The sequence below is a fragment of the Trichosurus vulpecula genome, chromosome 5 (genome assembly GCF_011100635.1).
Source record: "Trichosurus vulpecula isolate mTriVul1 chromosome 5, mTriVul1.pri, whole genome shotgun sequence".
Classification (NCBI taxonomy): domain Eukaryota; kingdom Metazoa; phylum Chordata; class Mammalia; order Diprotodontia; family Phalangeridae; genus Trichosurus; species Trichosurus vulpecula.
The window spans coordinates 274,278,575-274,305,206 of NC_050577.1; the positions used below are offsets into that span (position 1 = coordinate 274,278,575).

General features: G+C 42.0%; 1 protein-coding gene across 3 annotated transcripts in view; it reads left to right on the top strand.

The window, feature by feature from the left end:
- The window catches only part of SLC11A2 (solute carrier family 11 member 2), a 43,989-nt gene extending 35,746 nt beyond the window's left edge, over positions 1-8,243 (top strand). For all 3 annotated transcript variants that reach the window (XM_036759019.1, XM_036759021.1, XM_036759020.1), the window contains exons 16-17: positions 845-898; positions 6,197-8,243. In XM_036759019.1, the coding sequence (XP_036614914.1) occupies positions 845-898; positions 6,197-6,274 (132 nt within the window). In that variant the 3' untranslated portion in view covers positions 6,275-8,243. The remainder of the gene's footprint in view (positions 1-844; positions 899-6,196) is intronic.
- The last annotated feature ends 18,389 nt before the right edge of the window (positions 8,244-26,632 follow it).

A 26,632-nucleotide genomic window follows, 5' to 3' on the forward strand; every position in this document is an offset into this window, starting at 1 on the left:
GCTTCGGCACTCCATGGCCCAGAGAGGGTTAGGACCCTGCCCAACATTCCATCCTGCTGTGCCCTCCAGGGCCCACCCCTTTCAAAGAGTTGCCCTAATGCTCTCACAACTGCTGCACTGCATAAAATGCTCCTCTGGACTCCTGGCTGGGCCTGACTTCTTATTACAGCCAGAAATAAGTTCAGTCCCTGGACTGATCCATTCACCAAGGCCATAGGCTTCAGACTAGGCCAGGAAAGCAGTTCAGTGTCATCTCTCCATCCCAAACTGGGTGGTTGCCTGTTGGAGGTGGCAGAAGAGCCCATGCTTGGGGTTAGAGCTTAGATCCAGAAGAGTGTCCAGGCTTTTGATGAAATTGCCCTTCCTGAACACTTCTCTTCTCTCCTGGCTCCACCCCACCCAAAGGAACCAGCAGTTCTAGGTAGGAACAATCCAGATCCCAAATAGCTTTCCCATAAAGCCTGGGCCATTATCTTTAACTGGCTAGTGGCCTGCTGTTCATCTTTATCTCTAGCTGGAAGCAGCTGCAGAAGTCAGCTTTTCAGCCCCCCTACACTCTCCCCTCAATCCTAGGCACCTCGGTATGTGAAGGCTCTAGTCTGATGGGGGAGACTAGACACACACTTTGTTAGTCACTGCCCCGAAAAGTAGAAGCTGTGCCTGGCAGACTTTGTAGGACTGGATGGCTGTTAAGGTGGGGGGGTGACTGTATTGGGAGGGAAGGAGAGAGAGGCTTGTGCTAGCAGGGGGTGGTATGCATAGGTTTGACTTGGAGCTAGAAACCAGTGGAAAACAACAATGTTGGCTGGGCAGGAGTGAGTGACAGTTGTGTCTTCTCTTTCAGAGTTGGCAGTGTTTGATTGCTTTGGGCCTGTCCTTCTTGGACTGTGGACAGACGGTAAGCATCAATAAAGCCCTGCTGACTGAAGATTCCGCTGGCGGCCACACCAGCTAAACACTGGGTTAGCCTATCTGTCCTTCGCAGGTAGCCATCAGAGCCAGTGCGTTTCTATGGTTTACTGTGTGAACTTAGCCACATGTATGTGCCATTGCACAAAGCTCCGGGGTCTCCTTTTTTTTTTTTCCTAAGGTCCACTGTGTATTTGGGGGGTGGTTGTCCTGCAGAAGTGTTAAAAGTACAGAATCTTCTGTTTACCTTGTGACCTTCACCTTTTGAATTATGGGTGTCATCTGGGTGGGAGTTTAGTCATGGGCTTTCAAATGCTGACTTTTGCTGCTATTATAGAAATACTCAACTACTATCCCAACATTAAGCTACAGAGTAGTCACTTTGAGTAGAGCCAGATCCCCTTGACTTCCCTCTCAGGGTCTATATTTAGGTGTCCCTTTACTGTGAAACCCTTTTGTTTTCTGATTTTTAATTAAAAAAAAAAATAGAAACCATGGGCAGAGCTGCTTAGAGCTACTCCATACTTACTGGATGTGAAGGTCAGAAAAATGTGCCTCACACTTGTACACATAGAGCAAGGCTAAGCAGGATTAGACTTCTCATTCTGTCATCACCTTAACTCTCTTAGTAGATGATAGGTAGGAATGAGGAAACATTTGCACATTTCTTTGTATTTATAAGCTTTAGATGGCTTTCCATTTTGGGAGAATTCTGATTTAATACCTTTCACATGAAACGAGGGTTGTTACAAGACAGTTCATTCATACTTTTTGGCAGGGGGTGGGGGTTGGAGCAGAGTCTGACTGACAGTATTCACAGCTGTTGATGGTGTGGTGATGATGGGTGTTAGCGATGGTCTCATCAACTTGGCAGATTGAGGAGGTTCTTTTAAAAATATATGTGAAGTTTTTCAGTGAATAAAAATCGACTTTTCCCTTACCTCCTCCCCAAAAATGTCTCCCCCCACAAAAAAAATCCTCGTAATGCATATACAGTCAAGATAAATTCCCACATTGGCTATTCCAAAGAATAAATATTTCCTTCTGCTCTCTGAGTTAGAAGGAGATTCTTGAAAAAGCACAAGTCCTGCCATCAGCCTTAGACCTTTGCAGTGGTTAGGACTGTGACTTTGAAAGACTGGCCTGACCATCTCCTCCCTTCACCAAATGTATTGCTGTAAGGCACAAAGAGGGAAGAAGGAGTACTAATGTCTCATATAGTTACATGCTCCCCAATCAGGCACTTTTGCTAATTTTCTTCCCTTGAGAGGTCTGTCTCTAGCATCATCCTCTCATGGGAGGTCTGTCTCTAGCATCCTTTTTAGTGATTAGAAAAGATCTGATCACAGGTTAGAGGCCAATGCTGTCTGATTGACAATTTGTGAGACTTGCATTCTTGGAGTTTTCTCTCGGAGCCTCACTTGGTTTATGATCTGCCATTGTTTGAGTCCAGACAGCGTCATTCTGATATTTTGCACACAGCACCAGGTACAGATTAGATGGGTTGTTGCTCATGTGATGCTCACACGGTTAGAACACTAAGGAGAGCCTAGTACGGGTCATTGATGCTGTGTACAAGCCTCTGAGCATAGTCCAGGCTTTCCAGTCATGTAGCATGTCACCCCCCATCCTCCCAAACTGGCTCTACTCTCTGCAGATCTGGGAGCACAGACTACAAGGCTGTGGTTGGTGCTTGTTGGGAAGGAGTTGTTTTCTTGGGATGGTAGTGAGCCATCACTCTCCTGCCTCAGCTCCTTGAATCTGCAGTTCTAGTCACAGACTTTCAGGAGCCCAAATCAAAGCTGCTGATAATGAAACAAAACAAACAAACTCTTTTATAAAAACTCACCCCCAACTTAATGAGAAAAACTCTCATTCCCAAACTATAAACCGTTAAGTCAAATCTTCCAAAATCACTATACAAATCACATTTGAATTAATGCATATTTAGGGGTGGAACAGTTGCAATGTATGTATTTGAACCATTGTATAAGCCTTTTGAAGACCAAGACTGTGTGATTTTTGTCTTTGTACCCCCAGCACCTTGTATGGTGCTTGGCCCATAGTAGATAATAAATGCTCTTGTATTCAATGATGATCCCCTCCAGTGTTTCTGAACATCCTTGTCCTGTGGTCCATGATGAGGGAGACTGTCCAAGAACAGTTCTGTGGGATTTCTTGTGGGTAGTTAGGAGGTCCCTGGTAGTTAGTTTTCTTTGTGAAACTTTCAGTAATTTTATTGACCATGAAAGACTATGTAAATTTGATTTGTAATTAAATTTTTTTTCCAATTTGGTTTCTTGGGTGTTTCTTTTTCCACCATGATAATTTATAGTTTATTAAGAAGCCTTAGTGACTCCACAGCAGTCGACATGCTCTAACTTCAACTATTTATTATCCAAAATAAAGCTATCATCTTTATTTAGAACTGGTAGAGAAACCTGGCCCATTGAATCCAGAGAATGAGCTGTTTGCAGTTAGCACCTGACCAGCCAGGTCGAACTATGCAGATCATTGGCTAGTTGTGTTAAAACACTCAGATGTGCGGTTCTGCATAAAGTGGAGATTTTCCCTGCCATACACTGTGTCCTCTTTTCCGCATCAACATGAAGAACTACATTAAGATTAGCAGGTGTTTTAATCCTTCAAAAGCTGTCAATGAAAATAGCAAAGAATTTTTACAAATGTATTTTAAGAGTCTGATTTCTTAAATGTGAGCTCTTAAAGAAATCTGACACAAATAGAATTCACTATTTCTACTTTGGAGTCAGTGTGAAGTGTTGGAGAAAACACTGATGGTGAAATTCAGACATGAGAGTTCAGATCCCAGCCCTAATTATTAACTAGCTGTGTGTGATCTGGTCATGGTTCCCTTCACCCGCACCTGGTGGGGGTCTCACTTCCTTTGCTGAAGGACTGGGATAATCCTTACCCAACACAAGGTGGTTGTGGGGAAAGTGCTTGATGAGTACAATGTTCTGGGAAAGAGCCCAGGATCTTAAGTCACAGGACCCAGTCCTTTGCCTCATGTGCCTTTAACCTATGTGACCTTGGACACTGTGGGCCTCACTCAATAAAGAGCATTGCCCTGCTCAAAGGTCCATTTCTGCTAATTCTAATTCTGTGATTACACTATCAGAAAGATACAAACATAGTTGCCCTAACAGGAAATTTAAAACTCCTTTAGGTCATCAGTGGAAGCTCCATTTTTTCCTTTGTATCTGTGGCCCACTGATATATCCTGCTTTTCTTATAAAAGCTGAGTGTTACAAATTACCCTATAGGAGAAACCCTCAGGAAAATGCATTCCCCTCTCTCCACCTGATTGACTTGTGGTTTGAGTAAGTCTCCTAAGCAAACATTCCATAAAAACTCAAATTAACAAGAATTTAAGGCTTAAAACATTTTCTGGGGTGGTTCCCAATAGAACGCCCTCTACCCCTTGTTCCTCAGCTGCTCAAAAGGGTTAGAGGACAAAGTTGGTGAGTGTTCAACCCCGTCTTCACCTGTGAATGCAGCAACATCAATGAAGTACAGGTGAATGCCTTAATTTCAGAACACTCAGCTGTTCAAAGGTATAAACCGATTTGGAGCAGGTCGAGCAATAACCCCAATTTTGAAAGTGCTTTACGAAGCATTTCCTTATACTTGGAGGTAGGCAGTGTGTATGATATTCCCATTTCATAGTTGAGACTCCAAAATAAAGTAATCTAGATCATGCAGTGGCATGGTTCGGCTGAACCGGGTGTTGATCCTGGCTCTCAATCCAAATCAGAACTTGTTCCATTACATCACCCTGTGGCCTCAGTTATCACATGCTGGACTAGCTGCTTTATGTTGTGGCTAATGGGAAGCACCTGGTGGTAGAGCCGGATGCGGTGTTAGAAAGACCTCAGTTCAAATGCTGCCTCCAACACAACAACGCCGAGCTCTTCTGAGCTCTGGATTCCTCACTAATAAAGTGGGGAAATGATACAGCTCCCTCCTAAGTGTGAAGAGGAATGGAGATGTGTGGAATGGCTTTGCAAATGTGAAAGCATTATAAAGAACGAGTCTCACCCATTCTCTCAGGCACTACCTGATATTAGGGTAGCTTGATGTCCAATAATGAAGGAGTCCATGGGCCAAATGTCCGCCTTGACGATATCAAGGATAGGGGATTGTGTCAGTGTAGTTAAATGAGCATGTTGGTGCCTGACAAAGTGTCCTACCCCTAACACTCACTGAGCCATCCTACCTACCGTATTTAGCAGCATATCCCTATGAAGACCACTCAGTTCCCATGAAAGTACTCTAGCATATTCCTGTGAAAGAGACCATTCACCATGAATTCTGCTAGCATATTCTTGTGAAATAGACTGTTCATTCCATATGCAACATTAATTCACATTGAACTTACAACGTGTTTCTACCATCTTACATTGACATGATCAGGCTGGTATATATATGAATATCCTAGTATAGACCACCAACTTTTCTATAGGCCTTTGCATCTCTGGCAATATCTCTGGTACCATCAACTGTCAACAAGGATGGGAAAAAGAAAAGTAAAGAGAAAGGGGGAGGTAGAAGAGGGAAGAATTTGGCAGAGGGTAAAAAGAACATACCCAAGCCAATGGTTACCTTTCTGTGTGACTGTGAGCTCTCTCATGCTTGGCCTCCCTGTGGGTTACCCAAAAGATCCATTGAGGCTCTGCCTTAAAAAGAAAGATGGGTGAGACCAGCAATAGCCAGGCTTCAAGATTTAGCCTTTGCAGGATCCTTTGAATACAATCTGCACAGTAACAGCACTAGAGCCACAGGGCATCATGAGAGCGCTTCAGACATTCATTCTGCCAATAGCATTTCTAACCCAGCTATCACTTTTGTGGGGCAGTGGGATGTTGCTCTCAGGAAAGGCTACGTTTAAAGTCAGAAAGACCCAAGTCTCCTTCGTCTTGCTTCCGACAGTAGCTGTATGACCCTAGGCAAGTCACCTTCCTGATCTGTAAAATGGGAAGGGTTGGACTTGACCTCTGAAATCTCTTTCACCTCTAAATAAATACGTTCTGTCACCTTTCATTCATTTCTGTTGTTACCTATATGTTCACACATCGGGAAACTTTCCTATCTCCAAAACGCATTTTTTTTCTCCCGAGATACTAGGGACAGACTGGGTGAGGCAGTCCTAGAAAAGGAAGGACTAGGCTAATTCACTGATTACAGTAATTTCAGTAAGTTTCACATTTGGGGTGACGTCTGGCACTGGAAAATGTCTCTGACCCATCTTTTGTCTCTTTGCTTTTAGTACCACCTGGGACTGACTTCTCATCCTGAACTCTTCCTTCTGAACAATGTTGACACGGATTCCATCCTCTCCAGATGATGGCCTCAAGAGACTGTTGAAATACTGTTTTCAAAAACCCTTATGCCAAGTGATGTAATAACTTTGTTAGTTCAGAGGTGAGTTTTGTTCAAAGAACTTGAACAAAAATCAGAGATTTCCTTATGGGAAGGCTATTAAAAGCTGACCGCTATAAGTGGAGGGCAGAGAACCACCCACCTTGTAAAGGTGTAAACAGTTTGGGGAGAGCCAGAGTCAAATGACTGGCTGATTTTGGCCCCACGCCCTATGGGCTTGTGTTGTAATTTCTGGAAATTTTTTTGAAGTTGTAATTTATATAATTATATATAAAGATAGAAATATTTGGGTAGGATTTTTCAAGTTTTATATAAATTGATGACTTTAGTTTTAAAAACCTTATTAGAGCTCAGAGAAGTCAGATTACGCTGAAATCTCTGGATTGAAGATGAGAAAGGAGGATTAATGGGGCTTTTTAAAGCTGAATTGGTCAAACCAAATCTCCTTTATGCTTCATGTAAGAAGTCAAAGTTATATTTAAATTGACTGGTTAAAGACCAGATAATATATTTGGTGTTTGAAAAAAAATGTTGCCTAATAGCCAGCATTTCTTTTTTCCAAAGAATGTCTGCTACTTCTTGCCCATGAAATTGAGGCTTTAAACTGGAAGATAGCATAATGTTTGCTGAGGTTTTGAATTCACTACTTCCAAACGTCACATCCATCAGCTCACCATCAGTCTTTTTTCAAGTTTCTGGTCAAAAGGCAAAAGCCTTAAACTTTTTAACTTGCAAAGGAAGTTTCTGCTGTTCTTTGGACCTGTCTACCATTTGAGATATTTTAACTTCTTCATGTAAACACTCCATACAGGCCCAAAGGTCTGCTTCCTGTGATAGGGTATTGTGGCATATTGGACGTGACTGGGACCTGGAAATCAGAACACTAGGTTTTAGCCACAACTCACTTATTTTTGTGACCTTTAGCCCTCTGACTCAGTTTCTTCATCTGTGAAATGAAAGACTTGAATGAGATAATCTTTAAGGCTCCTCCCAGCTCTCACATTCTCTGATTATCACTCCAGCCACTTGAAACTCCAGGTCAACCTGCTACCTCTTCACACTAGAGAAGACTTGATATCTTATCTGACCCAAGCCACATGCAAAAATTTACTACATTTCAAGTCATCAAGTTTTTAAAGCATTGTCTAAATTTATTCAAAGTTTACTTTGTTAACCTAACTAGGAGCCTGGGCTCTCCTTGTCCGGATTGTAGCTTGAGCCTTATTTTAACATTCCTTTACACATTAGGAATTCCAGAAATTCTTGAGTGTTGTTTTTCAACCTTAGAAGTGGGGTGGGGGTGGGGGAATGAGGTTGAAATTTATTAAGTGTTTGAACCACTTAAGTCCAGAAGTCTTCTTTCATTTTGTAAAATATGTTTTAAATGCCTGTTGTTTCCATTGCAAGCCATTAAGTCTGGGGGTGAGGCATAAGATGGGGTCTCTGCCCTCAAGGAGTTTCCAGTCATAATGTAAAATTGACTCTGAATTGGTCTGTTTGAACTCAGAGTTCCTTTATAACAATTTAAGTACTTCTGTTAACTTTCAACAAGCTTTGTTCCAGGTTGTTCATTTTTATAAATGCTCATGCTTCCTTCGTTAAGATGGTCTCTAGGTTATTCAGAAAGGAGTATGAGAAGGGGCATATCAAAACAACCAGGCTTCCTATTTGTGGCTCTTATAATTGGTTTTCCAAAATAAGGCTTAAGGAGTTCTGCCAGTTTCCTCTGCAGGAGAAGATAATTAAGAATAAGTATGTTTCAGTGGGATACCCCTCACTATATAATGACTGGATTCCTTGTTAGGGCATTTTTGTAAGCCAAATCATTTCACATGCTCTGGAGTTGGGAAATCAGAAGGGCCTTCCACCCCTTGCTGAATTTCTACAATGTCCGTGACTGGCATCCTGCAATAAATTTACTACTTCCAAAGGCATCTTGTTTCATTTTTGGACAGCCTTAATTGTGAAGGTCTCCTTTATTTTAAACTGAAAACTGCTTCCCTGCCCACTGGAGGTAAATCTTATTCTTCTTTTAAATACACCTGGGACCTCGAATCAAGTGTTTACCTTCGCATAGATACAATCTCATAGACAAAAGGGGAAGGGCCACAGCCCTCCAGGAGCTTAAGTTCTAATGGGTGATAAAACATGCACATATATTCTAACCCTAATTCCAATTCTAACCGTGACCCTAACAACAACCCTGATCCTATTCTGTACATGCAGAATATATGTAAAATGGACACAAGCTAATTTTGGGAGGGGGTTGTTATTGTATTTGTCCTTCATTCTTGAGGAGGACTGTGACATCAGAGAAATGATGACAACGTGACTTGTAAGTTGACTTTGATTTGAGTGAGGGAGGGCTGTGCAAGGTCACCAGCTTCACTTTCTCCTCCAGAGCCATCTGGGTCCAGTGTAAATACTAAATAGTAACTGTTTCTCTTTTGGTCAGGAACTCTGAGGGTCCCCTCGTTCCAGTTTTTTGGGTTTTTTTTTGAGTTTTGATTAAAGGGGCCATCCCTTGATTAACTTCTTAAAGAGTCCTGTTCACTGAATGGGCGTTAACCTCACTCACAGTGAGCACCTGGAAAGACCTTAGCCTGAAAGGGCCAGGGTCTCCCATTGCATCCTGGGCCACTGAACCCAGATGGCTCTGGAGGAGAAAGTGAGGCTGGTGACCTTGCGCAGCCCTTCCTCACTCAAATCAAAGTCAACTGAAGGTCAAGTCATCAGCTCCCTGATGGGAGGGGGTACTGTAATGGCTGATAGGACCAGGAAAGGCTTCGTGAAGAAGGTTCCTCTTGAACTGAATCACCTGGGATTCCAAGAGCTAGAGATGAGGGAATGCATTTTACTTGCGGTAGAAAGCCAGTGCAGAAGTATGGCTATGGAAAATGGAGTATATCGTGTGTTTGTCAGTCAACAAGTAATTTCTCAAATCGCTACTACGCGCCAGGTACCATGCTATGCACCGAGGATACCAAAAACAGGGAAAAGACAATCGCTGCCCTCAAGGAGGTCACAACAGGCAAGCAACAAACAAGATATTTATAGGATAAAACAACAGAGAGGCAGTACTAGAATTAAAGTGGGATTAAAAAGCTTCTTTGCAGATGGTGAGATTTTAGCAGCCTGGGAAGCCAGGAGGCAAAGATGCAGAGGGAGAGAGTTCCAGGCATGGGGGATAGCCAGTGAAAACGCCCAGAGTTGGGTGATGGGGGGTCTAGTGCAGGCAACAGCAACATTCATTGAGTGCAGAATGTTGGTAGGCCACTGTGGCCAGGGTGCAAGTGTGAGAAAAGTGGAAGAAGACCGGAAGGCAAAGAAGGACCTTGAAATATCAGAGGAGTTCATGTGGGCTCCTCAAGGCCAAAGGGAGTCGCTGGAATTTGTTGAGGATGGCCGGGATCAGACCAGGGATTTAATAACACCCATTCCCCAATTTACGATTCATGTCAATATGACTATGCCAGCTTTTCTTAAAGCAGGGTACAGACTGCATCCGATGTTCACACTGGGTCAGTAGCCAGGACATGCTCACAGTGCATTATGGGGCAGTGGGCATCATTCGAATCCTTTCTCAGGACTTGTCCGGATCAATGGAGAGCACAGTAGAATGTGATTAAACAATCAATGGTGCTGAGTGAGTTGTGCCTGTGTGTTAAAGTCTCTCCAGTAACTCATAGCCAAAGTCTAATTCACACGCAGGAAATAATTTAATAAAGAAAAAAGGCAATACTGGGGTACTTTACCAAGTGTAAAAGGGTTTTTCAGATATTTTTGGCTCTCAAAAACTATGCAGAAAGAAAAAGTCAGCCAAGCAACGAAACTGGGATCAGGAAGTATTTTTCAGTTTCGGAAGTATTGCCAGTTCTCCAGGTTCCTTTGCACTGACCCTTCCCCTTGAACCGGTGGAGGAATTGACCTTGAAGAAGAAGTGTCCTGCCAACTGCCTGACTTTTTCCAAGTATGATTTTACAGCTGACGTTTAACACAGTTTGCTAATTCTCCCATACATCCAATATCTGTTGAAACAATGTGCTGCTGCTCTTCGGTCGTGTCTAACTCTTCATGACCCCATTTGGGGTTTTCTTGGCAAAGATGCGGCAGTGGTTTGTCATTTCCTTTTCCAGCTCATTTTACAGATAAGGAAACTGAGGAAAACAGGGCTAAGTGACTTGCCGTGGGTCATACAGCTTGTAGGTGTCTGAGGTGAGATTTGAACTCAGCAAGATGAGTCTTCCTGATTCCAAGCCCAGTACTCTATCCACCGCATCACCTAGCAGCATACTGAAACAACTTACTCTGCTTTAAATTACCAAAAAAAAAAATCCAGAAAGAAATTATGGTTGCTCCTCATAAAACATGGGGTTTTTCCTGGGGTCCATAGACTTTATTGTTATTATTTTTTTGTTTTTTGGCAAGGTAATTGGGGTTAAGTGACTTGCCCAGGGTCACACAGCTAGTAAGTGTGTCAAGTGTCTGAGGCCGGATTTGAACTCAGGTCCTCCTGACTCCAGGGCTGGTACTCTACTCACTGCACCACCTGGCTGCCCTGCATAGACTTATTTTTAAAATATATTTTTAAAAATATTTTGATTGCCTTTCAATATAATTGGTTTCCTTTGTAATCCAATATATTTTATTTTAGACTTAGAAAAATTCTGGTATCTTATTGAACTTACTGTGCCAAAAACATTTACAAAATCTTAGCAATCCAGCCATCCACCCATCTATCTATCTATCTATCTATCTAGCTATCTATCTATCTATCTATCTATCTATAGCTATCTTATCTTTAAGACATTGAGCTCCTAATGAGAGAGAGTTGCTTGTGATTCCTCATCTTTTATTAATTGTACCTTGTTTTTTCTCGGGTGTTCTCAAAGGAACAATTTATTTCTGAATGCCCCTTAGGCTCACACACTTCTCTTGCAAACATGAGCTGGGGCTTAGTCTGTTTACTCTTAGGGAAATCAAGTGGCTTGTTATATCCCTAGCTGTTAGAGATGGGTGTAGGTGTGTTTACTCTTAGGGACTTGAAGGGATTGGTTACATTCCACAATTGCTGCCCAGAGTGTTCTCTGGTGATGTCATAGCTGTGTTAGTGCAGTTAACTCTTAATTACCTGGAATAATGGGGGAAAGGAACATTACAATATGGACCAAAACAATAGATGTGACTTTGGAATGCAGAACACCAGATATTATATTAACCCTCATTTAGCCTTTCCTTCCTTCCTTCCTTCCTTCCTTCCTTCCCCAGGCCTTATATGTAGCATTTATAAAGCCCTTTAAGGTTTGCAGAGTTAACTCATTTGATCCTCATAACAACTCTGTGACGTAGGTGCTTTCCATTTCATAGATGTGAAAACTGAGACACAGAGGGGTGATCCTTTTTTGTCCCTTTCAGACTAGATTCTATCTATCATCTGATTCCCTTTCCTTCCCTCCCCTGGTACTTATCCTTCTTGTTTCTTCTAATCAATGCTGCCATCTGAAAGAAGAATGATGAATTGGTGGAAAAAAACATTTATTAAGCAATTCCTGTGTGCAGAGCACTCCACTGGGTACTGGGATACCAAAAAAAGAAAGAAAGGAAAGAAAGAAAGAACCAGTCCGTGCTGCTAAGGAACTCACATTCTAGGAGGGGGACCACACAGGTTCCAGCTTCCAGTCAGATGGAAAGGTCTTGTGATCCTTGGAGTCGGGGAGTGTAGGGACAAGAGAGATGCTGGTGCTACTAGTTAATATTCTCTAAGTGTTTATTCTAAAAGAAAACTCTGCTTTAGTTGCAAAGCTGGGTCCCGAGTGAAGCTTTATCAATGTAAGTTCTATCAATGGAAGCTATGACAGGCTGGCCATTTTCAGTGATTAATTTGGAAGCTAATTGCTCAACTTCGATTCTATAATAGCTCATCCCTATGGGTTTTCAGAATATGTGCATCATCCCGTTTCATCTTCCCAGTAACTGAGGTCGGGATTATTATCCCCATTTTGCTGGGGGAAGACAGGGAAGTTACTGGCTCAGTGTTTCACAACACACAAATGTCTGAAGTGGGATTTGAACTCACATCTTCCTGATTTAAGTCTAATATTCTACCTACTACAACATAGGGCCTTACTATGCCAAAACAAAGTGAAGCCTAATTAAATGTTTTACTCCCATACAAAATCAATTAATTAATAAACACTCATTGAATACCTGTTTTGTGGCTAGGACTGTGCTAAATGCTGAGGATACCCGAAGAGGCAAAAGACAGCCCCTGCCCTCAAGGAGCTTACAATCTAAAGGGGAAATAACATGCAGACAAGTATATACAAAGTAAGCTATGTACAGGATAAATAAGAAATAATTAACAACAGAAAGGCACTGGACTTAAGGGGGGTTGAAGAAGGCGTCCTGTAGAAAAACCAGGGAGGTCAGTAGTCAGAACAGAGGAGGGAGAGTGTTCCAGGAACAGGGAACAGCCAGAGAAAATGCCTGGAGCAGAGAGATTGGGAGTGTCTTGTTCATGGAGTAGCCAGAAGGCCGAGTCACTGAATCAAAGAGTATGTATTGAGGAATACAATGTGGAAAGACTGGAAAGGTAGCAGAGGGCTAGGCTAAGAAGGGCTTTGAGTGCCAAACAGAGCATAGGAAGCCGCTGGAAGAGCAGATTGAGTAAAGGGTGACTTGATTTGGGAAAACCACTTTAGTGGCTGAATGGAGAAGGTTATGGTGGGGAGAGATTTGCGGCAGGCAGACCTACCAGCAGGTTATTACAGAGTGGTCGGCCATAGCTTTTTCAGCTCTTCGTCAAATGATGGGGCACCCTGTTTGTTTCCAGTTATCTGCTACCACAGACAGTGCTGCTGTGGATATTTTAATCTATTTGTTTCTGCCTGACTTCATCAGGGTCCATGCACAATAATGGGATTGCTGGGTCAAAGGCATATGGACTGTTGAATCACTTTTCTTGTATAATTCGAACTTGAAATTCAGACCACTTCACAGCTCTGCTAACAGTACATGCTCAATTCTGGTTGGAGGAAGTAGAGATTTAGTTGTGTTAAGAGATGTTAGAGGAAATACTATAAAAGGCTGCAGACAAACTATGCTACCTTAACTTAATACCAAATGGCAGAAGGTGGTTACAGTAGGCTCAGACAAATGGAAGGAAAATACCTTGTCTGTATACATTAAGACATTAATAGATATGATATAATATATTAATACATTATTGTATATTATAATGTAGATAATAGATTAATATGGATAATATATAACCTTGTTTAGTATTCTAATGAGTATAAACAATATAACACAACTTTGTATTTTTATGTTTATTCACAGATTTATAGGTTGACTACAAAGGACCACTATGGTTTTATTGTTATTTAGAACTTTTGTTATATTATTACTTATTGAAGAGGTTAAAAAATGATAGTAGGGAATCACAGGTTTCTAGGGGTGCTCGAGACCCCAAAATACCTACATGCTGGGTCCTGCCCAAAGAATTCGACTCAAGCCTTCTCAGCCAAGGGAAAAGACAAAGTTTATTAAGGATTCACCATAATGGGTTGTCTTAAGAAATCCCACCCTTTGTGACTCCTGTTTTCACAAGCGGGCCAGATTCAATCTAAGCTGAGCTAGATTGAATCTGAGCACCTTCATGGAGGCAAGATGGAGATTATATACAGAAAGACTGTGGGAGGGATTGAGGGGTGGTCTGGGGTGACTAGAGGAGGGCTTTAGGGAGGGTCTTGAGGAGGAGTCTAAGGGGACCCCAGGGACTAGGATGAGGTCAGACTCCAGGGACCAAGAGAATGGGATTAAGGGTGGGAAGTAGCTGAAGGCATGGATATTGATAGTATCAAGGGTGGGGAAGTAGCTGGGCAATAAAGGGCGAAGCTAGGTAGAGATTTGGGCCTAATGATAATGTGAGGCTTGTGGCCTGAGGGGAAGGCCAGATCCAGTTGGAAGATTCAAGGACAGTTCAAGGGGGCTCCCAGAGCTGGGCCCTCATCGCTTGTCACTGTTGTTTTATCAAGTTCTAGTTTCTGCTCTAATTTGTATAGTATCAGTAAATTTCCTCTTTGTTCACAGGGCATGGGGGGAGGGGGGAGAAGTCTACCAGTGGAAAGAGCAGGTTGTTGGTTAGTCTCCCTGGGAAGGAATGAGTATGTGGGGTGGGATGAGGAAGTGGTCAGAGGCAACTAGCAAAGATAGCATTCTTTTGGTTGATTTCTTACCATCCTGTTGACAATGTCTGTCTAATAGTATTTGTAGCTATAATACTTCTCTTTAGAGATTTCTCTCTTATCTCATGTCCTACTGAGACTGCAGATATGATATGTGTGGGCTCCTCCTGTCACCTCCCTAAGACTTTCCTTTATGGGAATTAACATCAGTACATGTTTGATATTCATTCTTCGTAGTAAAAATTTTCTAAAAGTCTTTCTTACTCCAACGTGTGTCCTTTTTTGGTCACACTGAAGAAATGAGTTTTAACAACTCTTAGACATTGAGTAGAGAACACCTAGAAGAAACAAACAGGTATACAGGGGGAAAGGGCAACTTTGAATTCACTGAATTCCCAGGTGTTGCTTTTTCATTAAGTTAAATCAGATTGTAATCTTATTTTTGCAGTCTCTGTTTACTTGCCTGCTCTATAGGCAACAAACTTACCTTTTCTCTGTTCCTCTCCTACTTCTTCCATCTGCTAACTCTCACTGAAACCTGGTCTCCCCCGGATGACACAGCCTCCCTGACCACTCTTTCCAGTACCGGCTGCAACCTCCATTTATTCTCCTCACCTTACTGGTTGGAGTGGGGGAACTGGAATACTCCTTACTCCCCATTGCCACTTCCAGGTTCTCCCCTTTCCTCCCTATTACCAACCGACCAACCAAAGTCCTGGTAGTGGTTGTCTACAGACCCCCGGATCATTCCCATCTTTCCTCAATGAGTTTGTTAGCTGACTGACAACTTCACTCTCCTCCCCAGCTCTTCCCCTCCTACTAGAAGACTTCAACATACACATTGATTCTCCCTCAAATACCCTAAGCACTCAGTTTCTCAACCTACTTACCTTTTATGGTCACACCTTTGGTCTTGCTGTCACTCACAAATACACCACCCGCCATGTTCACGAATTCTGAAATCCCTTTATCCGACCATAATCTACTGGCTCTACCTCTTCCTCTGCCTTCTCTTACATGCGTAAGGACTCTTTATTGACACCATGACCTCCAATCCCTTTGTTATACCAGAAGCGAGTGAGACACACGACAAGAGTTTAAGTTTTAAATGGAGAAGTTTATTAGCCGGCGACCGTTCGGGGAAATAGAGTCTCCCAAATCAAACGGCCACGATGCCAGTGAAGAAGCAGTATTTATACAAAAATCTAAGTACAGATGTTAGTTATCTCTTGAAACTCACATGTTATTTTTAGCAGGCTCAATAAGCCTTTGTTAACTTTACAGAAAGAAAGGAACCCCCTAAATAGATTGTAAATACAATATATCAGATAGCTGACTTAAGCGTTGACTGAATTACAACCCAGTATCTCTTCGTCCAATCTGCCATACATCCCACGGGAGCATGAGATAAGAGCTAGGAGCAATCACATAAGAAAAGGAATATCCGGGGCTGAGGCTTTCATCCTTCAAGGCCATAGGCAGACCGGGACAAATAGTCCAGCTGGGTTTTGTTGAGACAAGAGATAAAGTTGTAATTCAGTCAACTTAGTTAGGTAAAGGAAGATCGTTAGGCTTTCCTGGTAACTAGCTTACATTCCATGGGAATATCTCAGGGGCCGTGGGAACTCGCCAAAGGCAGGAACTCAGCCTGTTCTTTTATAGCACTCTGGAGTTTGCGATTAGGGGCTGGGGGCAGGGTTTTTAGCAATAGCTGGCTACTCAGGTATCACACCTTGAGCCTCTCAATTCTCTTCCAGGCCATCTTCCCTGTACTATCCGCTGCCATCCCTACCCTTTTCACTTGTTTTCAATCTCTCTCTCTTTCTTTCTCTCCCCTTACTCATTTCCTACTACCTAGAAATATGCCCATGTCTTCCCCATCCTGAAAAAACCTTCACTTGACCCTTCCATCCCCACTATCATCCTGTATCTTTTCTGCCCTTTGTAGTGAAACTCCTCAAAAAGGCCATTTATAATAGGTGCCTCTGCTCTTTCTCTTCTCAGTCTCTTCTTGACCCCTTACAATCTGGCTTCCGACCTTATCATTTTACCAAAATTGCTCTCTCCAAAATCACTAATGATGTCTTAGTTGCCCAAACAGAGGCCTTTTCTAAGTCCTCAATCTCCTTGACCTGTCTTCAGCCCTTGACACTGTTGATCACTCTATCCTAATTGATACTCTCTTCTCTCTAGGTTTTTGGGATACTACTCTTTCCTGGTTCTCCTCCTACCAATCTGACCCACTCCTTCTCCATCTCCCTTGCTGTATCTTCCAGATAGACAGGCAGAAGTCTGTCCTGGGCTCTCATCTTCCTCTATGCTACTTGGTAATCTCATCAGCTAACATTTTCGTTTCTCTGCTGACAATTCTCAAATCTACCTTTCCTGCTCTAGCCTCTCTGTGGATCTCTAACTGACCTGGGTCTCCAGTAGACATTTTTTTTTTTGGGAGGCAATTGGGGTTAAGTGACTTGCCCACGGTCACACAGCTAGTAAGTGGCTGAGGCCGGATTTGAACTCAGATTCTCCGTATCCCAGGGTCAGTGCCCTATCCACTGTACCACCCAGCTGCAGCAGACAGTTTAAACTCAGTTATGTCCAAAACATATTTCCCTCTAAACCTTCCCTACCTTCTATCCTTCCTATTACTGTAGAGGGCAACACCATCCTATCTTTCAGGTTCGCAATGTAGGAATCATACTAGGTTCCTCACTATCTCTCATGAGTCATTTCCAAGCTGTTGCCAAAGACTGCTGATTTTACCTTTACATCTCTCAAATACTTGTCCTTCCCTCCTCTGACACTGCCACCACTCTAGTGTGCAGGCCCTCATCTCCCCAGGTTAAGCTCATCATGACTAATATCACCATGCTGCTAACTCAAACCTTGACTGACACCACCTCCCTCAGCTTCTTTTCCCCTCTGATTGAATTCCTGCCTCTTCTTGTGAGTTGTCTTCCGCACCGCCCCCCCCCCCCCCCCCCCCCCCCGCTTCCCCACCCCCCCACCTCATATTGTAAGCTTCTTGAGGACAGGAATTGTCTTTTTTATTAATCAACTGATTAATTAATTAATTAATTAGTTTATTTATTAATTGCATACCCAGCTGTGTTTAGCACAGTGCTTAGCACATAGTAGGTACTTAGTAAATATTTATTGGATTGAATTAAATTGTCCAGCCTGATAGGTTGTTTGTTCTTTTTGATTTATTTAAACTAGCTTTACAAGGGCAGCTGGGTAGAGCATTGGCCTTAGAGTCAGAAAGACCTGAGTTCAAGTCCAGCCTCAGACACTTACTAGCAGTGTGACCCTGGCCAAGTCACTTAACTCTGTTTACCTTGGTTTTCTCATCTGTAAAATGAGCTGAAGAAGGAAATGGCAAACTACCCTAGTATCTCTTACAAGAAAACCCCACAACTGAAAAACAACTCAAACAGTTTTACTAAGAAGATAAACCCCTGTATCTATCTCCAATAGCAAATGATACACATTTTCTTTTAACAAGTAGTCTGTTTTTCTGTGTATGGCCACCTGTATTTGAATGAACAGCCATCTTTCTTTTTCTCTCTTTCATATAACATATAAATACAGCTTGCTGAAAGGTGAATGGTGCAATGTCAGTGCCTTTCATAAGACCCGACACCCTGCAGCGAATATAACATCCCTTGTGTGGCCATGTTGCTTTCCTTAAGTAAAGCAGATCAAAAGGACCTGTGTTGGCAGTGTTCTGGGTGCTGGTTGTTGGTGGATCATACACCCCTACAGAAGTTGCTAGCTGGATTGTTGATGGGGGGCGGGGAGGGCCATCACAATGCTCTCCTGGGAGCCTGAAGAGTCCAACAAGCTTTTTTTTTTCCAGTGAGGGGCGGGGAGTTGCAAGGTGGACAAATAGTTTATTACAGGCTATCTCTAAATTTCTGCCCTATATCTGATGTACATTTGTACATTGAATACCTTTCTACTCACCCTTCCTTTCTGTAGGAAGACCTTAGACATATCAGACAAATCTAAAAATTCTCTTAAGCCTGGGTAAACAGCTAGAGAGTCTGAGCAAAAAGGCTCTGTAAAGACCAAGCTCCTCCAGGATTGAAACTAGTGCATGTACAGGAGTCCAGAGTTAGGTGGGGCACCCAGGGTTCAGCAACCACTCTTTGCCTGGTAGCATATCAAAGGTCTGGGAAGAAAACAACTGGGGAGCTTAAATTTGGCTTGACAAACTGAAGGCTGGTGAGGAGGCCATGAATTAAATGAAATTCAGTATTTTTAAGTGTCTCTTATGCGCTGTGCTTGGCCCTGGGAACACAAAGACAAAAAGTAAACAGTCTGGTCCCAGGAAGCTTACATTTTGGATGTTGGGAGTGAGGGAAGGAGTTGGGGACTAGAGATAACGCAAGATAGCAGCTGGAAGGGACACAAGTAAGCAAATTTAAAGTATATACAAAATAATTTTAAGGAAAGTGGTACTTAGAACTGAGTGGGTGTGGAGGGGATCAGGTAAGGTCATGTGGAGGAAGGGGCACCTGAGCTGTGCCTTGACAGAAGCTAGGGGTTTTCTGAGGGGAAGATCAGGAAGGAGTGTGTTTCAAACAGGGAGGACCATTTGTGCCAAGGTATGGAGATAGAGATAAGAGGTGGAATGTCACATGGAAGAAATGGCAGGCCACTTTGACTGGATCAGAGGGAGCAGGAAGGGGAATATGAAATAAGAGTGGAAAAAGTGGGTGGGAGCTAGATTGTGAAGGACATCATATGCCAGGCTGAGTGGTTGGTATGTGTTGCTGTTAACACGAGGAGGAAGTTGGGCAGGGAATGATGGAATGTGGGAAAGTTAGATGGAATGCATTTGCCAAGATGTTGACAAGAACACAGAGAAAAGAAAATACACAGGACTGTTCAGTCTGGAGGTGGCTAGTTCCTTTTCCTGCAGTTATTGTGAAAAGACCTTGGGGCAGAAGTAGGCCTAGAGATGAGTTGTGTTTGAGGACTAGAGTAAAGTAATCAGTGGCTTATTTGTATCATCAATGGGATATTTACAATTTCTATTTTAATTTTTTATTCTTAAATACCTCCAAAAGGTGCATTTCCATACAAAGAGCACAAAAAGATTGTATTTTGAAACCATGAAATCTACATTTTATACCTCTTGCTTTAAAAAAAAGTTAAGTTCCACACATTATATTCAAAACTGTCTCAATTATCTGTGCTTTCTTTTGAATATCTTTTACTTTTGTGCTTTTTTTTTCTGAGGCAATTGGGGTTAAATGACTTACCCAGGGTCACACAGTTAGTAAATGTGTGAGGCCAGATTTGAACTCAGGTCCTCCCAACTCTAGGGCTAGTGTGCTATCCACTGTTCCACCTACCTGCCCCTTGTGTATTTTAAAAGAATGCTTTGAGGATCCTTTTTTATTTAAGCATCACTTGTTGCCAACCTCTCTTCTCCCTTCATTAAAGCTCTCCTTCTACAATTAAAAATCTGAAACAAAAAAAAAAAAAACCAAAACTTTGGTAACAAATTTACATAGTCAAACAAAACTAATTCACATACTGGCTATGTCCAAAAATTTTAAATGTGTGTCTCTGTGTCTGTGACTCTCTGTCAGGAGGTATGTTATGGATTTCATCATTAGTCTGCTGGAGACGTGAAGGAAAGGAAACAAGCATGTATTAAGCCCCAGCTATGTGGCAGGCTACTGTGCTAAGCGCTTTACAAATATGGATCCTCACAACAACCCTGGGAGGGAGGTACTATTGATATCCCCACTCTACAGTTGAATGAATTGAGGCAATCAGGTTAAGTGACTTTCCCAGGGTCACACAGCTGGTAAGTATATGAGGCCCAATTTAAACTCAGCTTTTCCTGAACCAAGGCCCAGCAGAACCAAGGCACCATGTCCATCGGTCCACCTAGCTGCCTTTGATCAAAGTTCTTAGGTTTTTCTTTACCATACTGTTGTTATTATAGAAATTGTTTTCCTGGTTCTTGTCATTCATTACTTCCTTCTGCATCAGTCACATAATACTGTTTGTTCAACCATTCCCCATCGATGGGCGCTCCCTTAGATCCAGTGTCTTTGTTTTTCTCTTTTTCCTTTTAATCCCCCTCTTTAGGATCAGGAAGTTTATTTGGCTTCCTTCCCTCTTAACTCACTCCTCCCTGTCTCCTCTTATTACCCTACTGAGTTTGATGTTATTTCTACATCAAACTGTGTGTGTGCGTGTGTGTGTGCGCGCGCGTGTGTGTGTGTGCACGCGCGCGTGTGTGAATGAATGAATGCTTTTTTTCCTTTTAGGAAGACCTTTTATGTACTTGGAAAGTACTAAGGATAATTATTTTTATTAATTATGGTTTACTTTAACTGAATGTTACAACAACAAAAGAAAAAATTGTAGCCTGCCCTAAGCTGTGGTTATGAAATTTGCTGTGTGAGCTGGAATTTCTTGGAACTGTAATTTAATTTACTCTGAGGTTTGAATTCAGATATAGCTGTTTGAATTACTGTTAAGTCAGTAATCCATCATTCAAGGGAGATACTATGAGCTGCTCAAAGGGAAAATGATCAGAAAAATGATGCAGGTAGACGTAAGTACCTGGGATGGTAATAGCTGGAGGCTTTTGACTCAGTTTCCCCTTTGTGCTATTTCCTTTCTGAACAGGAAAGGTTCCCATTTGGTTAATCCTGAGCCTGGGGATGATAATTTGGAATGTTGCTATGTGATTGGTTGTTCCAAAAAGTTAACTTTGACCCTTACCTGGAATCAAACAGAGCCAAGGAAGCTTTAGTCTGTTATACCTGTGTTAGGTCAGTCTATGCCTTTAATCTTGGTCCTGAAGTAATAGCCTCGGTATTGGTACAATCATGTCCCTCAATCTTCCTCTCATAACAGGTGAATTGTAAAGGTTTTTTGGTTTTGTTTTTTATTTTGGTGAATCTTGTTGCTACAGTACTCAAACATCTCTAAGCTACTATCATTGGACACAAGCATAAAGGACCCTATTACTTTTATTTTCACTCTTCTGAAGTTGTGGCCACTACTTGTTTTGATTTCCTAACTTAAGCAACTAGGACAAATTGCTTCTTAGACCTGACATCTCCTTGCTCATTGATTTAACAGTTATATATTCGTGTATAAAATCATGCCCTTAAAGCGTCTCATTCTTTCTGAATGATATGAGAATATCCTGTATCTCTAAAGGGGGAATGATGTGGGATGTGACACATGTGCTGAAGATGGAAAAGGTTTAATTTTCAGTGAAGTAGTAATCGTTATTTGAGAAAAGCAACCAGATTAGGTTATTTCTACTTGAGAACTAGAATATATGTAATTGGCTTCCAAATATTTTCTAATAAGATAGGAAAGATCAAGTAAACATGATGGTCCTGGACGATATCTTAAAAATTTTATCATAGAGATAATAAAGAACAAGACTAAAAAAGATGTAGGGCGAAGTATTGAGTTTCTTTCAGGTCCATTTGAATATACACGGATGGATTTTAATTTGTTTTCAATTGCCTAAAATATACACGCTTCGATTATGTTTTAGTAGCTGTCTATGAATTCCCAAATTGGATTAAGTATTTTATATATGGGGGCGCCCAGGCGGCACATGGATAGAGTGGTGGGTCTGAAGTCAGGAAGACTCATCCTCCTGAGTTCAAATCCAGTCTCAGAAACTTACTAGCTTTGTGACCCAGGTCAAGTCACTTCACCCTGTTTGCCTCAGTTTCCTCATCTGTAAAATGAGCTGGAGAAGGAAATGGCAAACCACTCCAGTATCTTTGCCAAGAAAACCCCAAATGGAGCCACGAAGAGTCAGATACAACTGAAACAACTGAACAATAATCAAAGTTTACATATAAAATTGCTTTAATACTTGAAACTTTTAAATCATGGTTTTTTTTTTCTGTTTGAAGTCTCTCTCCTATAACATTAAGAAGTATCTTCTTACAAGTCAGAACCTCAAGGAACCTTTTCAAAAAATTTCTTATAGCGTATAAATCACATTATCCACACCACATACAGGGTTCAGGCAAGGTAGAAAGAACAAATAGTATGTGCATATTAAAAGCTCTCTAAACTTTAAGATGAGTTACAGGTGACCTAGTCTGATGTTTTCCTATAGCCCTGATATAACCTGATAAGGTTAACTCCATAAGACTTGTACTGCTCTTATCAGATGAACTATTGAAGGCCACAAATGTAAAAGATGGTTCATCAGGCATTAGTAAATGATATTGAGTCTTATAACTAGCAGTCTAGGCGTTGCAGTTTCATGATGTGTTGTGGTGGAACTGTCTCCAAGAATTCAGAGTCAGACCACCTCTAATCCAAGTATAGGCGTTTATTGAGATTGACGCCTCTCCTGAAGTAGGCTAAGTTCCAAGAGGAACCAGCAACTTCGGAGAAAGCAAGATGGATTTTTATAGGGTAAAGATGCAATTGCCTAACAGAAATTACGAATATTAAAAAAGGCAAGAGGGGTTTGTTAAGGGATTAGGTAATGGGGGAGGAGTCCCAGCCACAATGGAACTGAGCGTGCAATTACCCACAATGCACACAGAAAAATGCATGCGGGGGCGGTGTCAGCGAGGCAATAAAAGCAATGTAGATGATAATTGTCAAAATGCCTGTGTAGTTCTGCATCGCAAAGTATACGAGACTCTCCACATAGAAGGTAGAAGAGGTAAACTATTTATTCAGACACCAGAGAGCCATATCCATCACAGCAGCGAGGCATTTAATACATAATATCACAACATGGAGCCTTGGCATCCCAAAACCTCTCCGACCCCTGGTGCTCGGGTCTTCCCCAAAAACAAACTCGGTACAGCTAAGTCAGCCTGTTCAGTTCTAACTATCAATATGGCGGCCATTAGCAGCCATAACTGCACTCACTCTCTCTCTCTCTCTCTCTCTCTCTCTCTCTCTCTCTCTCTGCATTTCCTGTGACATAACTTCCTCTTCCTGCAGGAAGCTCCCCCCACCACATGTAACTTAGGCTTCCTGTGACGTAAGCATATTAATGGGTGGGAAAGATCTTCAAATCTAAATTGCTGTTACAGGGGATAATGATATTATAATAAGCCTCTCTACATCACGAGTTCACCTAAAGGACTGCTTTTGCTATTACTACGCAAGTGCCTACTTAGGGAAAGTTCCCTCTATTGTTCTGGGGTTTGTATCCTGGTGGTGCTGCTTTCTCAATGGCTGACCATTGTGGTCCTGTCTAACGCTAGATGGATGTGCTTATGGTTGAGTGCATGGACACACCTGCTGTTTCTGTGGGAAATATGAGGAATGGGTGTGGGGGCAGTGGCTGAGATCCCATCACATGGACACGCCTGCTGTTCTGTGAGAAATAGGAGTTCATGGACACACCTGTTGTTCTAGGGAGCAGTGAGGGATGTATGAGGAAGTTAGGATATTGAGTGTGTGTGTGTGTGTGTGAGTGTGAGTGTGTGTGAGGGGGGAGTGGGTAGGCAGGGGCAGTGGGGCCTATAAGGAAGTTAGAATATTGGGGCTGGAGGCAGCTTTATTAGGATTCCATCATAGGGAATCTCCACAAGCTATTTGGAACCTGTTAAGTGGTCAAAGAAATCTCTCGTCAAACCTGCCGTGGAAACCATTCCGGGTACTATTAACACCTAATAGCACAGTTAGAGACACCAAGATGCCAATTCAGAGTGGATGTCTCTGCATTTAAGCAAATCAAACTGGACAATTTTTCCTGTGGTTTTGGGTGGAGTTCGTTACCACTGGGTCACAGGTATGATTGTGATTTGTGATCCTTATTACTAAACAGAAGTAGGAAACTGAGCAACAGTTCCCACTAGTAGAGGTGGTTGAAATAGGTGAAGATCAAAGCTTTTTGAGGAAGGTGACAGTTAGAATGATGTTTTAGGAATATGAATTTGGTGGCTGTGTGGCAGAGGAAAAGGAAGAGATTAGAGAAGGAAAACCAATTAGGAGCCTATTAGGCTATTGAACTAGTGCAGGTAAGGGGTGATGAGGGCCTGGACTAAGATAGAGTCTGTACAAGTGGGGAGGAGCATACAATGTAAGAGATATTGTGGAGGTAAGATTAATAATCTTGGCAACAGATTGGACCCAGAGGTTAACTGAAAGAAAAAAGTAAAGAATGACCCCAAGATTTAGAAAATGGTGGTTCCATTTGGAGAAGGAATGGGAAATAGAATGCATTGTATTTTGGACACACTAAGTTGGGAGATGCCCACAGGATACTCAAGCACAACTATCTAGCTGAAGGTTGAAGATGTGAGCCTATGTAACAATAATGTTCCTAGCAGCTCCTGTGGAGGTGTAAGACCAATAACACCAGCATACAGGAGGGCTGCTAGCATAAGTTCTTTGATCTGCTTTTCTAAGGAAAGCAACTTTAAGGGGTTAACAATCTCACTTTAATTAAACATATATATATCATTCACTTAGTTCAGGGGAAAAAGTCAGCACCCTAAACTTCAGAGCATATACAAACAGAAATTACAAGCAGAAATTATATAAGCAGAGCAAATAAACACCAATTGACAGATAGGCGCTTCTCTGTCTGACCATAGCAATATACACATCGTTACCACAGAGAGAAGCACCAATATCTGGGTTTTCAAAGCGGGGGAGCAGCTCCTTGATGGCTACCCAGAGTCTCCACACCAACACTCTTCTAGTGAGTGTGCCCCCAAAGCAAAATGCCAGCCTCAGAGCATGTATACCCTGTTTAGGGCTCTGTGGCTTAGCACCTACTTAGCTAAAAGGTGTAGGCCTAAGGCTTATTAGCATCTACTTAGCAAGAGGGTGTGAGAAAGATCTTTAATCTCTAGCACCACATCATATATGTTGTTTCCAATCAATGACTCTTAATTCAGACAGGGGAAAGACTCATCAAAGGCACTTAATTGCCTTAGTGCTGAGAAGCACTCCAAAACAAAAGACAACAAAAAGTCCCACTTTACTTGCTTGATTCAAACAAAGGCAAGACTCAAAGGCACTTGATTACCAGTAGTGCTGAGAAGCACTCCAAAACAGAAGACAACAAAAAGTCCCACCCTGCTTGTCATTACAGCTTGGTATTTAGGAAAGAAATTCAGGATGTATATGCAGATGCAGGAGTTATTTGCATCAAAGTGATTCTTGAACCAGAGAAAGAGGACCAAGAATGGAGAGGAGGTACCACACTTAGTGGGGGAAGGAAGGATTGTTGGATTAATTACCTTGTAAGGTGCAGCTAATTCTACTTTTTTAAAAAAGTTAATTATTTACTCTTTGTTTTCAACATTCATTTCCACAAAATTTTGAGTTCCAAATTTTCTCCCCATCTCTCCCCTACCTCCTACCCTAAGATGGCATGCATTCTGATTACCCCTTCCCCAGTCTGCCCTCCCTTCTATCACCCACCCCATCCTTTTCCCCACTACTTTCTTGTGGGGCAAGATAGATTTCTATACCCCATTGCCTGTATATATTATTTCCCGGTTGTATGTAAAAACAATTTTTAACATTTGTTTTTAAAACTTTGAGTTCCAAATTGTGTCCCTTCTTCCCTCCCCATCCACCCTCATTGAGAAAGCAGGCAATTCAATATAGATTACACATGTATCATCGTGCAAAACACTTCCATAATAGTCATGTTGTGAAAGACTAACTATATTTCCCGCCATCCTATCCCATCCCCTATTTATTCCATTCTCTCCTTTGACCCTGTCCCTTTTCAAAAGTATTTGCTTTTGACTACCTCCTCCCCCAATCTGCCCTCCCTTCTGTTGTCCTCCCTTCTTGTCCCCTTCCCCCCTACTTTCCTGTAGGGTAAGATGCCCAATTGGCTAACTCCACTTTTTGAAACATTTTGTGTACAAGCAACATTTAAAAAAAAATTTAGGTCACTCATTCAACTTGCTTCAATCTTTTCAGCTTATTTTGGTTTTGTGAGTGATTATGGGCCAGGCCTGATTCGGGCTGGGATCTAATGATTCAGGATTGGGATTGGAATAAAACAAGACACTTAGAAACCATCCAACATTTAATAAAAATAAGTTTACTTAACAATCATACGAAAAGGATGCTCAGAAAGTAGGTAGCATGACCCACTGCTGTGGAAGTCAGCACATTCTTCTGACCCAACA